The sequence below is a fragment of the Prosopis cineraria genome, unplaced genomic scaffold (assembly GCF_029017545.1).
Source record: "Prosopis cineraria cultivar Desert tree isolate PC_DT_omini unplaced genomic scaffold, ASM2901754v1 PC1, whole genome shotgun sequence".
NCBI lineage: Eukaryota > Viridiplantae > Streptophyta > Magnoliopsida > Fabales > Fabaceae > Prosopis > Prosopis cineraria.
The window spans coordinates 3,398,967-3,414,465 of record NW_026555332.1 but is presented as its reverse complement, the minus strand read 5'-3'; the positions used below and the strand labels follow the sequence as shown (position 1 = coordinate 3,414,465).

General features: G+C 36.0%; 1 protein-coding gene across 1 annotated transcript; it reads left to right on the top strand.

Annotated features, from left to right (window-relative positions):
* Positions 1–7,009: 7,009 nt before the first annotated feature.
* On the top strand, positions 7,010–15,421 carry LOC129315043 (lysine-specific demethylase ELF6-like). Its single transcript, XM_054958557.1, has 7 exons — positions 7,010–8,482; positions 9,321–9,399; positions 9,870–9,937; positions 10,420–10,570; positions 11,126–11,610; positions 12,188–12,382; positions 12,665–15,421. Exons 1-7 carry the CDS (start codon positions 7,330–7,332, stop codon positions 14,779–14,781), a joined length of 4,248 nt encoding a protein of 1,415 aa, XP_054814532.1. The 5' UTR covers positions 7,010–7,329; the 3' UTR covers positions 14,782–15,421.
* Positions 15,422–15,499: the final 78 nt, after the last annotated feature.

Here is a 15,499-nt window from a genome sequence, read left to right as displayed (position 1 = left end):
AAAAATACACATTTCACACTTGAAATTCCAACTCAAGTGCCCAAATTTCGAACCAAATGCCAAAAGCTTATAAATACACCTAAACTATATTCAACCGACTCAAGATTACTTATGTAACACACCACATCAAGCATATAACACATGTTTCTCAAATTCACCTCTCAACCCCTCGATTTGTATAAAAAACATAAGGGGGAGATATGCAACATCAAAAGTCATTAATGTGCTTTACAATGAATCAAATCATGTATATTCTACTTTAATTAGTGTTTTGACCTTGTATAACATTTCAATCATCATATCTTAAACCTATAGCCTAAAATATGCTAATTCATCACTATAAACACTTAGTGCACGTATAATAAAAGAATGAAATTCTAGTTGACAAATATCATCATAAATTACACATTAACATAATTAAAATGAGGCTACATGGTAAGAATGTCAATCCCTTAGCCTCTGAAGCCTTCCTTTAGTTTACACCTTAGCCAGAGTAGTAAGTACAACCACTCAGTAATCAAAATAAATCTATCCTATGCAATTGCTTGTTAATTGATGATATAATATGTGTAGTATTCATAAACATACATTTTTTTCAATATACAAGGCAATCACATTATCGTTTTTCACATCATCTCATAATGCACATTGCTACAATAATAGCTATCATATAACAAGGGCAAAAGCAAATATTACAACTTACCACAAACTTAATAACCATGTGACACTTTGGATAAGAATGCATGATCTAACCATCTTTATATCTTCCTTATACCTTCAACTGAAATCATGAGCTATAATTCAATTAGGGCTTCAAATGAATGTATATATCTTTTGAGGAGGTTTGGTGTGCTCTCTTTAATATGAAGTGTAATGTCGCCTTAACATTACTAGGACAACACTCACACACCATTGTGATAACTAAGATTAAATAAAGTCCCATAAAGAAGTTATCACAATCTAATGGTTTAAAGATAATTAGTCTAAAATATTGAGATTTCAAGAAAACCCTTTTTAAAATATTGTTTGAGCTCAAACCATGGTTAAAAATTAATTTAGAACAAATACAAAAGCATAAAAAACAAACCACGTTAGAATTAGGCTAAAATGCCATTCTTCTGCAAATTCTAGTCTGTCCGCCAGCACAGAGGGATGAGTCCCTTGAAGGCCTTATGTGTTGTGGCACAACAACCATGCGTTGCTACGCGTACCTACTGTCATGATAGTAGGTTGCTGTCATGATCGCCCACCAAACTTTTGGAGCACGCTGTTTTACCGCTTGATGTTCAATTTGGGTGATTCAAGTGTCCACATGAAGCTCTTTAAGCCCTCTAGCTAATGACACCGATCTCACACTTATATAACCATCCATTTAAAAGATGGATAGCCGAACATAAAATGGTTTGTTTTTACTTTAAAACACACACAATGGTATCCAACTCATGATACCAAATGCTATTAGCCCCAGAGACACTTTGACCACCTCGAATAACCACACACAACATGAAAATTCATTCATATCACACAAATAAGCATTCATGCTCAAAATGACCACCAAACCTCTATTTGACAATAACACAAAGGGGTAGATTAAATTTAGTATGCATATCAACTTGGTCATTTTAGGCACATAATTCACTTCAATTTCATCACTTGTAATTGTAACTTGGTCCAACACACACACATAATCCACCACATTAACCTTGGACCAAGATACACACACTTATAATAAATCCATGCAAGTGAAATCCAAATTAATGTCATGTTTCTAAGTTGCCATTATAAATTGATAATATTCATTAGAATACCCAGAAAGAAGAAAGGAAAGAGCTATATAACTATGCTCTTCACTCTTTAAGTGCTCCTTCTTTCCCCTTGCCTCTACCAGAGCCCTTACTTATAAAATATAACCACGAGATGAGATAAACATCTTAGTAACCAATATAGTTCATCAAATGCTTATTATCATAAATAACCATGATAAAGTATCAAAACTATAGTAATAACAAGTGTACCACATTTATAAGATAAGTGCATCTTTTCACAACAAATTCACATAATTTCACACTAGTATGATCATTTAACCACCGAACCTTCAATGCTCCCCAACATGAAACCATAGGCTCTCCTAAATCAATCACTTATTGACTCGAGCACACTTTCAGTGGTAGAAACACCCGATCAAAGGTAGTCTAATCCACTTACAGACTATGGTTTTTCCCTTTTTGCACACTTGTGATGAAGGCATTGTTGACTTTTAACCGCACCCTAACAGGTACTAAGGAGTTGGCAGGTTGCCCGGATGTCCCATAGTAATAGTCGCATATAATGTTGCATCAGATGTCCTGTGATGCCACCCTGACTATATGAATTTTTCACTCGCATTTCTCCATACACACGTATCCCTACATATCTCGGGTGAACTTCCACCCCCATGATCATGCTCTTTCATAAATTTTCACTACTTTTTTCACGTTTTTACATCACAAACTTATATACATAATATATATATATATATATATCAATCAAAATCAATAGTCTTTTACATATCAATTTTCATGTTAAAATCATTTACAATATTAAATTATGCAAAAACTATTCAAAACCACCACTTTATCATTTGTATTTACTTCTATACAGTTATAATAGTTAATAAACACAATAAATTATATGGTTACCTCAACCTTTTGTCACACAAAAGGGTTACCGTGGCTCAACATTAGCTCCACATATTCTATACGCACGATAAAGCTCAAGCACCGCTCAATCCATACAATTAAGTGACAATCATCAATTATTACTTCAGTTAACTCTGAATTGACTAGGTTCTAAGTGCCTATAACACCTAATTTCCTTTTCTCATAACATCAACCATTCTCAAATACTCTAACCATCCTATTAAACATCCCAACACACTAAATTCACTAACCAATGTCCCACATTATTTCAAAATCCTCGAATTATACTTAGGGTTCGTCCAAACCCTTACCAAAAATTTTTAATCACCACAAAACTCATAAATTTAGGGTTAGAGGATTGATTTAACTCTTCAAGACTTTAAATAAACTAATGGGTTTGGTCTAAACCCAAGAAAACTAAAATTAAAGCCCCTATTGCCCTAAGTGTCTATATTTTCATATAAATGAGGGAGAAGAGGGAATGTGTAACTTACCCAACGGTGATTCAAGCTCCAAATGCCTCCAAAATAGCCTAAGGATCGTGCCCTAATAGACCACAAGCTTTTCTCCATCGCTCTCTCATTATCCCTCTTTCTGCCTTCTATTTCTGACCTATTTTTTGTGTCTGATAAGTGCAGATTTTGCACGTGCCCCGCAGTGTGTTGACATGCTCAACACAGTGCATGGCACAGAAAATCCCACAAAATTTTGAACTCCCTTCCGTGCCATGACCTACTTGAATATTGACCTAGCCCTCTTCTAAGGCTGTCTAAGGATTCAAAAACATATTAGTCTCCCATAAACCTCATTAATCAATGATTTATCTAAATTGACCAAATTAACCTTGAAAACACTGATAATTACTAATGGGGAAACTTAGGATGTTACATGAAGTCTCTAAAAGCTCTAGGTATTGATGGAATTCACATAAATTTCTTTAAAAATCATTGGGATATGGTGGGTCCTTCTATTTATTCTATAGTTAATGTAGGTTTTGAAGAAGAGTACTTAGAGCCAAACTTGAATGAAACTCTTATAACTATGATTTCCAAAGTTGACAATCTGAAATGCATGAAAGAGTTTAGATGTAAAAGCCTTTGCACTATTCTCTACAAGATTATTACTTAAGTCCTTGCTAATCGGCTTAAAAAAATTCTGCCTAGAATGGTTCTCCCAAATCAATTAAGTTTTATTGCAAGGCATCAAATTTTTGACAATATTATTATTGCATAAGAGGTCATTCATTTTATAAGAAATAAGAGATGGGGCACAAGGTGGATGGCTATCAAGGTTGATCTTGAAAAAGTGTATAATTGGCTAAGATGGGATTTTATTGAAGATACTCTTATTAATGTGGGGCTCCTTAAGAAATATATAAAAGCTATCATGGTTTGTATCATGACTTATAAAATGAGAGTGCTTTAGAATGACTAACAAATTGCAGAATTATTACCTTCTCGAGGTATATGACTAGGTAACCCCCTCTCGCTCAATATCTTTGTGTTGTGTATAGAAAGACTCTCATAAGCTATTAGTAGTGTAGTTGATAGTAGGCTATGGAAGTCGATTTGACTAGATAGATTTAGGCCTCTTGTATCCTATCTATTCTTTATGGATGACTTGGTACTTTTTAGCTCTATAGAAAAATCTCAAATTCATTTTATCAAGCAAAATTTTAGGTGATTTTTTTATTAGTTTGGTACAAGGTTAGTAATAGCAAAACCCAAATATATATTTCCCATAATGTCCTTGATAGAGATGTTGATTGGTGTACTTCTAAATTGGGTTTTTCCAAGGTGAATGATCTAGATAAATATCTGGGAGTTTTGTTTTTACATAAGAGAGTTAAAATTGATATTTATAGTTACATCAAGGAGAAGGTAAGACAATGACTTTGTGGATGGGTTGCTAGAATGCTATCTTTAGCTGGGTAAAGAATCCTTGCACAATTTGTTTTATAAGCTCTCTCCCTTTATGGTATGCAAACCACCAAACTTCCTAAGGGCCTTTGTGATCACATTTATCTAAATAGGTTTAATCAAAAGCCTAAACTTGACCTAGCCTATTTAGTAAATAGGATTGGCCTAACTTGAAGTAGGCTAGCTTATAGGCCCTTAATAGCAGCCTGGGCTACTTCCACCCTTAGCCATTTATGCACTTAACTCAAACATTAGGTAGTACTATTTGCAGCAACCACATAAAGGTTTGACTTTGCTTTTGGAAGACGATACTTTAGGCATTGGACAAACTCATTCATGTAATGATTGATCCTTTTTGGATCTCCCTTCCTTGAAAAAAAATACATTATAAAATATGAAGATTGATAGACTAATGTTTCTATTTTTTTTAAATAATAGCACGATAAGTATATATGTTTAGAGTGCATAGTTTAATATTTAAATAAATTATAAATTATTTATTTTAATATAAAATCATTTTTTATTATATTTAATATAAAAATAATTAATAAAATTATACACAAGTCTAACTTTTTCTCTTTTGACAAAGCAACTTTAAAAATACCCATGACTTGCTCAATAATTTAGTATTACAAGGAAGGTTCTTATACCATGATGGGTTATTTTAAGAGCTTAAGTTGAGTGAGTCAACAACCTCACAATTTTTTTTTCTTTTTTGCTAGAAACATGAAATATCATTGAAAATTGTGGGGTTTACAAAAAACAAATAAGGTACAATGAATAAAATACAAAAGAGAGAGACAACACAAAAAAAACCCCTAAACCAATACAAATTGGCACAAAGAAAGGAAAAAAGACACACTAAAATCATCTCAAGTCTTAAAACAGAACTAGAGAGCAAGAAATAATGTCGTTGTTGTGAAAATTCCTACAGACTAGAAATCACAACAAAAAATAAGGATGAGGGTCCATAGAACCATCGTAACAGTCCCATCCCTAAGTAAACAATAACTATTATTCAAATAATAGATTTACCACCTCCACACATTAGATTCCACGTAGAGAGAACCTAAACTATCAGTAATGATAACAAACCAGCTACTAGCATAATAAAAAAGCACCTCCATCTCTGTCGCAAACCACTACCTATTGAATTGAAAAGCCTAAGCCGAGACCCCAATAACAAATCAAAATTATCAAGATCCAGACTAAAAAAACCATGATTAACCATTATGCAAAGTGTCAATCCTTTGGATAGACAATCTTTCCCTCACCAATTGAACCCACATTCTCTTCTTAGCAACTCAGATTGAAGAAAGAAATAACACACCCCAACATAAAAAGATAGAAAATCAACCATACACTCACCTACGTCAAACACCTCTCTCACAGTAGAAGCCAGCAAGAAAGGCACTGGAGAACAAAGATCATAGAAAAGAACTCCCACTAATGGATAGAGAAAAGCTCCTATAAGGAAGCCCAATGAGAGGAAATAAAACAATCTCACTATGAAAACCTACAATTCATTTCATGAAAAAAAAAAAATCATCTCCACAAACTTTTTTAATAGCTTTGTTGATAAGAAATTGTTTGATTACTAAAAAGAATAATAATAAAATTTGCTAAAAAATAAAGTAAATTATCCTCCTCATCACAATAGACAAGATGAAGTCTGATATTACGTACAATAAATATGAGAATTACTATGCCTTCTACTAAACTCATGAATAATGATTTTCAATATGAACTAAATTATTTTTTCTCTCATAAATATGATTGACATATTTTTCCTCCACATATTGATTATTTTATTTTTGTCTTTGTTTCTTTATTGCATTTTATTCTGATTATTCTTTTTAGCAACAAAGGACTCTGTTGCTAATGACGTCCACCATTTGATGAGTCTTTTTCCATCTCATAGCATCTTAACATCTAAATATGGTTCCATATTTTTTTAGCATAAATTTCTCTACGGACTGTTAATTTTCGACTTGTATTTTATTTGCCTTACTTTAAAAACAAAAGCCGAGTAAGTCTAGCATGTTTTTGTGGAATTTGAAATAACTTGTTAGTTGTACATGTCACAATAATAATACATGACTCTTGAGTAATACGATTATCTATGCATTTGTTTATTAGATAGATGATATTGGTTCATTAATTTATCCTTTCACCTTATGTATTCTTACGTTGGCTGAATAAAATTTTATGAATCCTTATTATGTGTTTTAATGCAATGCATATTCGGTTAATCAGTTGAAATTAAAAACAAAAATGGATAACGCAAGGCGCCAATTGTGCGCATGTTAGCTCAATCGACGTAGAACTTGCTATCTTACGCACGTGATCAACTTCACTCAAGACCTAGACAAACCACCCGGCACCCCCCCACCCCCCCTTCTCTCTCTGCCCCCAACACTCCACGGTGCTTTTGAAGGCCAATCATACACAGTGCCTTTCTGTTACAGGTTCTGTATCTCTTTTCTTGCCTCAATTCGCCCTTGCATTTCCCTCTTTACTCTGTTCTTCAGCTTCATGGGGTCTCAATTATTACTAAAACCTTGCAAATCATCACACGCACTTTCTAATCTAGGGTTTTTAAATCTTCCTCTTAACCTCACGCTTTCTTCTTTCTGTATTGGACAATGCCAATTCGAAGAGTAGAATAGCTTGCTGGTCTCTCTGTTGTATTGTTGTTGTGAATATACATTCTTTTTTCTTTCTTACATGCAATGGGTGATGTTGAAATTCCCAATTGGCTAAAAGCCTTGCCATTGGCTCCTGAATTTCGCCCAACTGATACCGAATTCGCCGACCCAATTGCTTACATTTCAAAGATTGAGAAAGAAGCTAGCGCCTTTGGCATATGTAAGATTATTCCACCATTACCGAAGCCTTCAAAAAGATATGTCTTCTCGAATTTGAACAAGTCTCTTTTGAAGAGCCCGGAATTGGCGTCAGACATTAATTCAGTTGGAGTTAGTAATTGTTTGAAAATGGTTTCTGGGGATAGTGGTAATGATGGGGAGGCACGGGCTGTGTTTACCACAAGGCATCAAGAACTGGGGCAGAGTATTAAAAGAACCAAAGGAACAATTCAAATCCCAATTTCAGGTGTTCATAAGCAAGTGTGGCAGAGTGGGGAAATTTATACACTTGAACAGTTTGAGTCTAAATCAAAGGCTTTTGCAAGAAGTGTGCTAGGTATGGTTAAGGAGGTTTCTCCTCTGGTTATAGAGGCTATGTTTTGGAAGGCAGCTTCAGAGAAGCCTATATATGTGGAGTATGCCAATGACATGCCTGGGTCTGCTTTTGGAGAATCCAAGGGTCAATTTCGTTATATTCATAGGAGGAGAAGGAAAAAGGCTTATTATCAAAGGAGTCTAGATGCCAAGGACTGCCAAGAACCCAAAATGGAAAGTATAAGAGATGCCCAGACTGTTGAAAGTAAGGATGCTTCTGCCCATAATCATGCTGACACATGGTCACAGACATCAAATTCAACTTCAACTCTGTCAACATTTTCACCAAATGAAGTCCTAAATTCAATTAGGCAGAAGAGTTCTGATTCCAGCAATGAGATGGAAGGTACTGCTGGTTGGAAGCTTTCAAACAGTCCTTGGAACTTACAAGTTATTGCACGTTCACAGGGCTCGATAACTCGTTTCATGCCGGATGATATTCCTGGTGTTACTTCCCCCATGGTATACATTGGCATGCTGTTCAGTTGGTTTGCTTGGCATGTAGAGGATCATGAACTTCACAGCATGAATTTTCTTCACATTGGCTCGTCAAAGACCTGGTATGCTGTTCCTGGAGATTATGCCTTTGCTTTTGAGCAACTCGTCCGCACTGAGGCTTATGGTGGTAATGTTGACCACTTAGGTATGCAAATTATTTTATTATGAATGTTCTTGGGAATTTTGGCACCAAAGGTTCAAGAAGCATTTGCTGATTTTGCCTAATCTATTGGCAAAATGCACCAGTTAGTTCTTTCATGTTTATGAAAGTAAACTTCAGGATCAATTATAATCTACATGTTTGGCATTTTCAGAAAATATATCATGTATCTATTGTATTAGTTTTCACACTGTTTGCCAGCATTTTGGGCCACCTTGTGTTTGTATGCTACCTTATCAACAATGTTATGTTACATTAAATCTATGATTGAAATTTAAGTTAGGATCATTATTGGAGTAAAAGTGAGTTTTGGTTGAAATTTGTTATATTGGTTATTATTTGTACGATTATTACTGATGTACACTGCAGTTATGGGTAGCTTTCAAGGTTCAATGCAGAATCAAAACTGAATTTAGTTCATCAAAGGTTTACTTCATCTAAAGTAAACATCCATTGTGTGGAAAATGTTTTATGCTAGCATTGCTGTGACATTACGAAAGTCAATGTGGGTCATGAAACAGATGAAATAAGTGTTTGAGGAGACAAAATTTGAGCACACTTGAAGAGATTTCCAACAGTATATTATGAGTTATGCATGGAGGAAATTAATTTCATGATAAAATTTATAGGACTACAAGTACCTGAAATTAGGATATGTCACAAAAATCTCAGAAATTATTTTGCTTTATTCTCATAATAAGAGGAAAAAGGATTTTATACTGATACTGTAAATTATTTAATCAAATTAACATATTCTAATTTTTTTCTCTATTGTAACCTTGGGTGTCACATTTTCTGCTCATACACTTTCCTTTCTTTCCAGCTGCTCTGACACTATTGGGGGAGAAGACAACCCTTCTATCACCGGAGGCAGTTGTTGCATCTGGGATCCCTTGTTGCAGGTGAGTTGGTTGATATTGTTGATATGTATTCACTCCATCTATTTTACTGATCAGTTAAAATTATTATTCACTCTAATTGGACAGGCTAATTTTCTTAGTGCGTATATACTGCAATAAGTACATATAAATATAAACAATCTTGTACATGCTTGAGCCAGCTTACGGTAAGTGCTATTAGCTTGCACATGAAGCTTGATGAGAAATTTCCCTTCCGGCCTATGCTGAAATGCATGAAAATCAATGTAATTTTGCCTCCAGATACGTATATGAAGTACATAAGCGCTTACTGGTAAAATTGAACACGTTTATTTGTTTCTTACCTCATTTATGGTGAAGATGTGAAAACACTTGTTGATTTCTTTTATCTAACTAGGGTGAGTGGTTGTGATCTTGTAATGTTTGGCAAATTTTTCTTCCGCTTAATGTCATTGTTGAAGTTCTGTTCATACATGTCCTGGTTTTTCCATTAGGTTGACGCAGAACCCTGGAGAATTTGTTGTGACCTTTCCAAGGGCTTATCATGTAGGATTCAGCCATGGTAATTGCTTTCAAATTTTTTACATTTAAAGGATGTTGCATTTATGCATAGTCTATAAAAGGATTGGTCAGATGAGCCCTTCTATAATATGGCTTCCAATTCATTGTACATGGAGAAATTATGTGTTTTTTTTTTTTGAGCAAATATGTGCTTATTATTGAGGACCATAGTGGTTGATGTTTCATTCATAATGGGTGAAGATGGTAAAATTTCAGAACTCACCATACCCTTTTTATAATTGAAAAAAGGAACATCAAGGCAATTCTTTCTTCTTTTGATTTATGTTGAAACGTTTGGCCTGTATGGAGTCCTAGAATGAACACTCTTATGCCCTTTCTCAAGCAGGTGATTGTTTGTATTAATTTAAGTTGGTTGGAAATCTTTTTGTTTAACAACAATTTCAATATCTTTTACCAGAGAATGCCATCTGAAATTTTCGTAGAGAATCTCATTTGCTAAGATAAACGTATGTTTCTATTTAGGTTTTAACTGTGGGGAAGCTGCTAACTTTGGAACTCCACAATGGCTCGCAGTAGCCAAGGAAGCTGCAGTGCGTAGGGCTGCAATGAATTATCTTCCCATGCTTTCTCATCAGCAACTGCTTTACTTACTGACCATGTCTTTTGTTTCAAGGTGAGGCTAATCATCCTCATTATAAATCCTCCAGCCACTTATTCTTACAAAAACTTGCTATTTTTCTTTTCTTGTTTATCAGTAAATTATATGGTTGATGATTGGCTTTAATATTGCTGCGCTGCTAGTAACTAGAAACCTAATGTTTCAAACTGCGTTCTGAGCTGAATTAATTACATAAGACCATAGGCATTTTTTATTCAAAATAGATATATTTTGGGGCTCTAATAAATAAAATTGGAAGTTGAAATGTTGGTTTAGGCTTTGGTGAGCTGTTTTAAATTGTTGGCCAAAGTTATGAAGGAAGATATTTTAGATGGAAAATGTGACAAATAGTTAAATCTGATCTTTAATTGAATTCCTTTTACGGTTGCTCCTTCTATGGATCTCTGTCTACACTCCTTGGATTGATATCTCAAACATTGTTCTGTCTTACATTCACACGATTGTGCAATATAGATTTAACTGTTGTTCAAGAAGAAATCAAGGGGCCATCTAATGATTTCTTTTTTCCCTTCCCATTCCTGCTGGCTATCTCATGGATACATTTGGTAGAGTCCCAAGAACATTATTGCCAGGTGTCCGAAGTTCCCGTCTAAGAGACCGCCAGAAAGAAGAAAGAGAATTGTTAGTAAAAAGATCTTTTATAGAAGATATGCTGCAAGAAAACAATCTGCTATCCATTCTACTTGGAAAGCAATCAACTTATCATGCTGTTTTATGGAATGCTGATTTACTCCCAGATTCAAGCAAGGATTCTCAGTTGCCTGACTTGACTTCTACAACTGGAAGCTTTATGGCAGACAACATGTCAAATTTGTTTTCTGCAGATAAGAGCAACCACAGTTGTCTGTTTGATGAAATGAGCTTGTATTTGGAGAATCTGACTGATTTTTATATGGGTGATGACAGTCTTCCATGTCACTTCCAAACTGATTCAGGAGCATTGGCTTGTGTGGGTTGTGGAATTCTTGGTTTTCCATTCATGACTGTGGTACAACCATCGGAGAGATCAGCAATGGAACTTTTGCCGGTCTCAGGTAATAATGGTCTTTATCTTGTCATTTTGTCTTTTTTCTTTATAGCATTTTTATATGTAGTTCCTTTTATGGGTTTTTTTTTGGGTCTCACATGGCAAATTGAGCATGACAGTCATCATGAACTAAGAAGACATTATTTGATCAAGAGGGTGGTGGAGCTCTTTCAAATGACCAAAAGCCTTGTTTTTGACCTTCCTGTGCAAATCGTTGGATATTATTTGATTAATGATAACTGATTGTTATATACAGTTTGGCTCCTGTATTCGGCGACCTAAATAACTTTAACCCAAATATTGTGTTAGATGGTTATAAAACTACTATGTTCACTCTTGCTCATTATTCTTTCTAGTTGTTTTCCCTGTCGTAGAATTTAATGAAGCTGAGAGACCAAGATTTTCCAAATTAATAAACACATTTTATTACTGTTCATGTTGAGATGCTGAAGGTTTTGATCTCAGCATAAAATTTGAATCCCCTTTTATTGTCATATCTTCATATGATTGAAGCTATTTGTACATTGTCAAGAAGATGGTCCTTAGAAATGTTGAAATGCAAAACTGTATTATTTGTTCTGCAGGGAATGCTCTCTCTGTTATTGATCTAACTTTAACGAATGAACCATCAAAACTATCATTAATGAACTGTGACAAGGGTTGGAACACCTCTTGTAAATTTTTGAGGCCACGAATTTTCTGCCTGGAGCATGCTGCTCAGATTATTGAGATGCTGCAGTGTAAAGGTGGAGCTAGCGTGCTTGTCATTTGCCATTCAGGTTTGTGTACCCAGTTTCCATTGGCTTTTATCATAATTTATCTCTATCTGCCCAGTTGCATGTGGCCCCTTCTTATATCACCATCAGGGCCAGGTTTATGGCTTTTAGACAGAAGAGATCCATTTTTCGCAGCATTAATGTGACTAGGAAAGGCCCAGCAAGGTTGCCAAAATCAGCTGGCACGGTCTGAATTGATGAAAACAAGAAGGAAAAAAAAAATGTAGATTGCAGATTTTGCTTTGTCATTTTTTTCCTGATTAGTCTTCTGCATTTTTTTTCCAGACTACCAGAAAATAAAGGCACATGCCAGGGCAGTAGCAGAGGAGATAGGCTGCTCTTTTGATTATAATGAAGTTCCGTTAGATACTGCATCCCCTGAAGATTTGACTTTGATAGATCTTGCAATTGACAGTGAAGAACACGATGAATGTGAAGAAGACTGGACAGCTAAACTAGGAATTAACCTGCGGTATTGTGTCAATGCAAGAAAGAACTCTCCATATAAACAAGCTCCTTTCAAATTGGCACTAGGAATGCTGTTCCCTGAGAAATTTCCTGATTCAGATGTCTTATCTGTAAATTGGCAATCAAAGAGATTTCGCTCCAGAAGATTGAAGTATTTAGCTCAGGCAAAAGCATGTGATGAGATTCAGAGAAAGGAGGATGATCAGTTGGAAGTAAAGACAGATGGCTCCACTGCTAAAAAGATGCTTCAATATTCAAGGAGAAAGTTCAGGTCAAAGCAAGGTTGTTTCCCTGGATCAAACATGGTCCATGCACCTCATAAAGAGTCCATAAATATGCCAGCTTTCTTGAGTGGAGATTCTGGTAACCAGGTTTCTGAAAATGAGCCTGGCACCGAGAATTCTAGGAGTGATTGTCCATTGTCATGTGTCTTGCAACCTGAAAACCATCTTACTGAAATGACCACTAGTCTGAGTTTGAAAGCTGCTTCTTCACGACCTTCAAATTTCAATCTGGAACCTATGTCGGTGGATGAAAATACTGGACCAGAGGTCCATAATCAAACTACAGAGGAATTGATAATAGATGGCAAAAGTAGTTGCACAACACCTGATCATTCTAAGGTGCCCTGCAAGATGGGCTCCTCAGAAATCGGTAGTAAGGACCATGAGATTTCTGATGACAAGATAAATTCTAGCTCACTTACTGTTGCTAAAGACAAAAACATTGACATGCGAACTGAGGACCTTGTCACAGAAGCAATTAACACCAGTTATAGCAATAGCCTATATGTCTGTGAAGTACATCAAGAATTTGATTCTACCGACAAGAGTAACAAGGTGGAAGCTACTTCATCTCCTGTTTCATCAGTAACTGAGCAGACACAGGCCATCGTGGAAGAAAATTCTGATAGTGCTAGAAAGAGTCATAGCACTGAAAGCATGAGCTTTGGTGCATCCTTGAAAGAGACAGTGGAAACTTCTAATTTGAATGCAAGCAACAAAGAACTTACTGTAAATTGTGATAAATCAATAAATGAGCAGACTTCTAACATTGATGCTCATGAAGTTCCAAAAGAGCTTTGTGCCCCTGCAGACTCCAGCCCTCAGTTTATTTCAGATGTGAGAAAAGAACTGGAAATCCAGCCAAGCAGCATGAATGATGAGGAAATCTGCTCTGGTACTGGTGCCCACCCATCATTAAAGGACTCTTCTGTGTCAATCCAGGAGTGTTCTGCAAGTGAGGGAGAGAAATGTGCCAAAGACAACTTAAATGAAAGCAAAGTTCATTTTTCACAGGACTATGGGGAGCTTACAAGCTCTGAAAGTACGCCAGGTCTTTGGTCAAATACCCAAAAGAAAAGAAACAGGGAATTGGAACAGATACAAGAGGACAATATAAACTTCCATGGCTTTGTCAGAAGTCCATGTGAAGGGTTGAGACCGAGGGCTAGTAAGGTAGCTTCTTGTGGAAGCATGGCTGAAACTAGCAATTCTATGGGGGAAAATCCAGAGTTTAAGAGGGCTAGGAAATCATCAGATGTTGTGGTGTCTAGCAAGAATAAGGGTTCTGTTAAGAGGTCTCACAAGTGTGACCTTGATGGTTGCCATATGAGTTTCGCAACCAAGGCAGAGTTAATGTTACACAAGCGCAACCGCTGCCCTCATGATGGGTGTGGAAAGAAGTTCAGATCGCACAAATATGCTGTGCTTCACCAGCGTGTCCATGATGATGATAGGCCCCTCAAGTGCCCATGGGAAGGTTGCTCAATGTCATTCAAGTGGGCATGGGCCAGGACCGAGCATATACGGGTGCATACTGGGGAAAAGCCATACCACTGCAAGGTTGAGGGGTGTGGCCTTTCTTTCAGATTTGTTTCTGATTTCAGTAGGCACAGGCGGAAAACTGGGCACTATGTAAAGTCACTCAATTGAGATAAGACATTCATGTGTCATTAAACTGTTTTGTATCAATATGCACATACGCATCTAGTCTCAGGACGTCATGTCTGACCTGATATCTTCTGGTTAGGTGTAAAGTTAGGAATAGAATGGTTTTGTAGGTTATTATAATCCAATGTATCTGAAGGTGGTGGAAGTGTAATTCAGAGAAATTTTGATCTTTCTGGATTATTAGACAGCAGATTTAGTAGCAGCGGCAGCATCAAGCTCTTGGCAAGGGTGGAAATCATATTGGTGGTTGGTCATATTGCTGGCCTCCATTTGGGAAGTTGCCTGTAATCATGGATCTTTTGGTGCCCTGGATAGTTCATTGTGCATGTAGAGTACTTGAAATTGAGTTTATTTTATTTGTCCATTAGGAAGACCAAGAAGGGGGAAAAAACTCGAGCCGAAAGCAGGACATATGCTCAATGATTGAATTTGCTTTCTTTCACTTCTCTCAGCGTCTCTTTGAATTAAGTTCAGTCAGTCCTAGCACGTTACTAAAATGCATTGAGTGCAAATCTTTTAACTGTTAATTTCTGTCCAGTTTTTGGTCAAGACCAGAGTTTCAAGTGATGTATGACTGATGAGGTTTAAATAATTATTACTGTTCGATCTCTTAGTCTGAAAAGGCGGGTGCTCTGGGGTAGCAAAATTTATTATGGTTCTCTCTAATTAACGAGTTATAAGTTTTCTAGAATATATGATG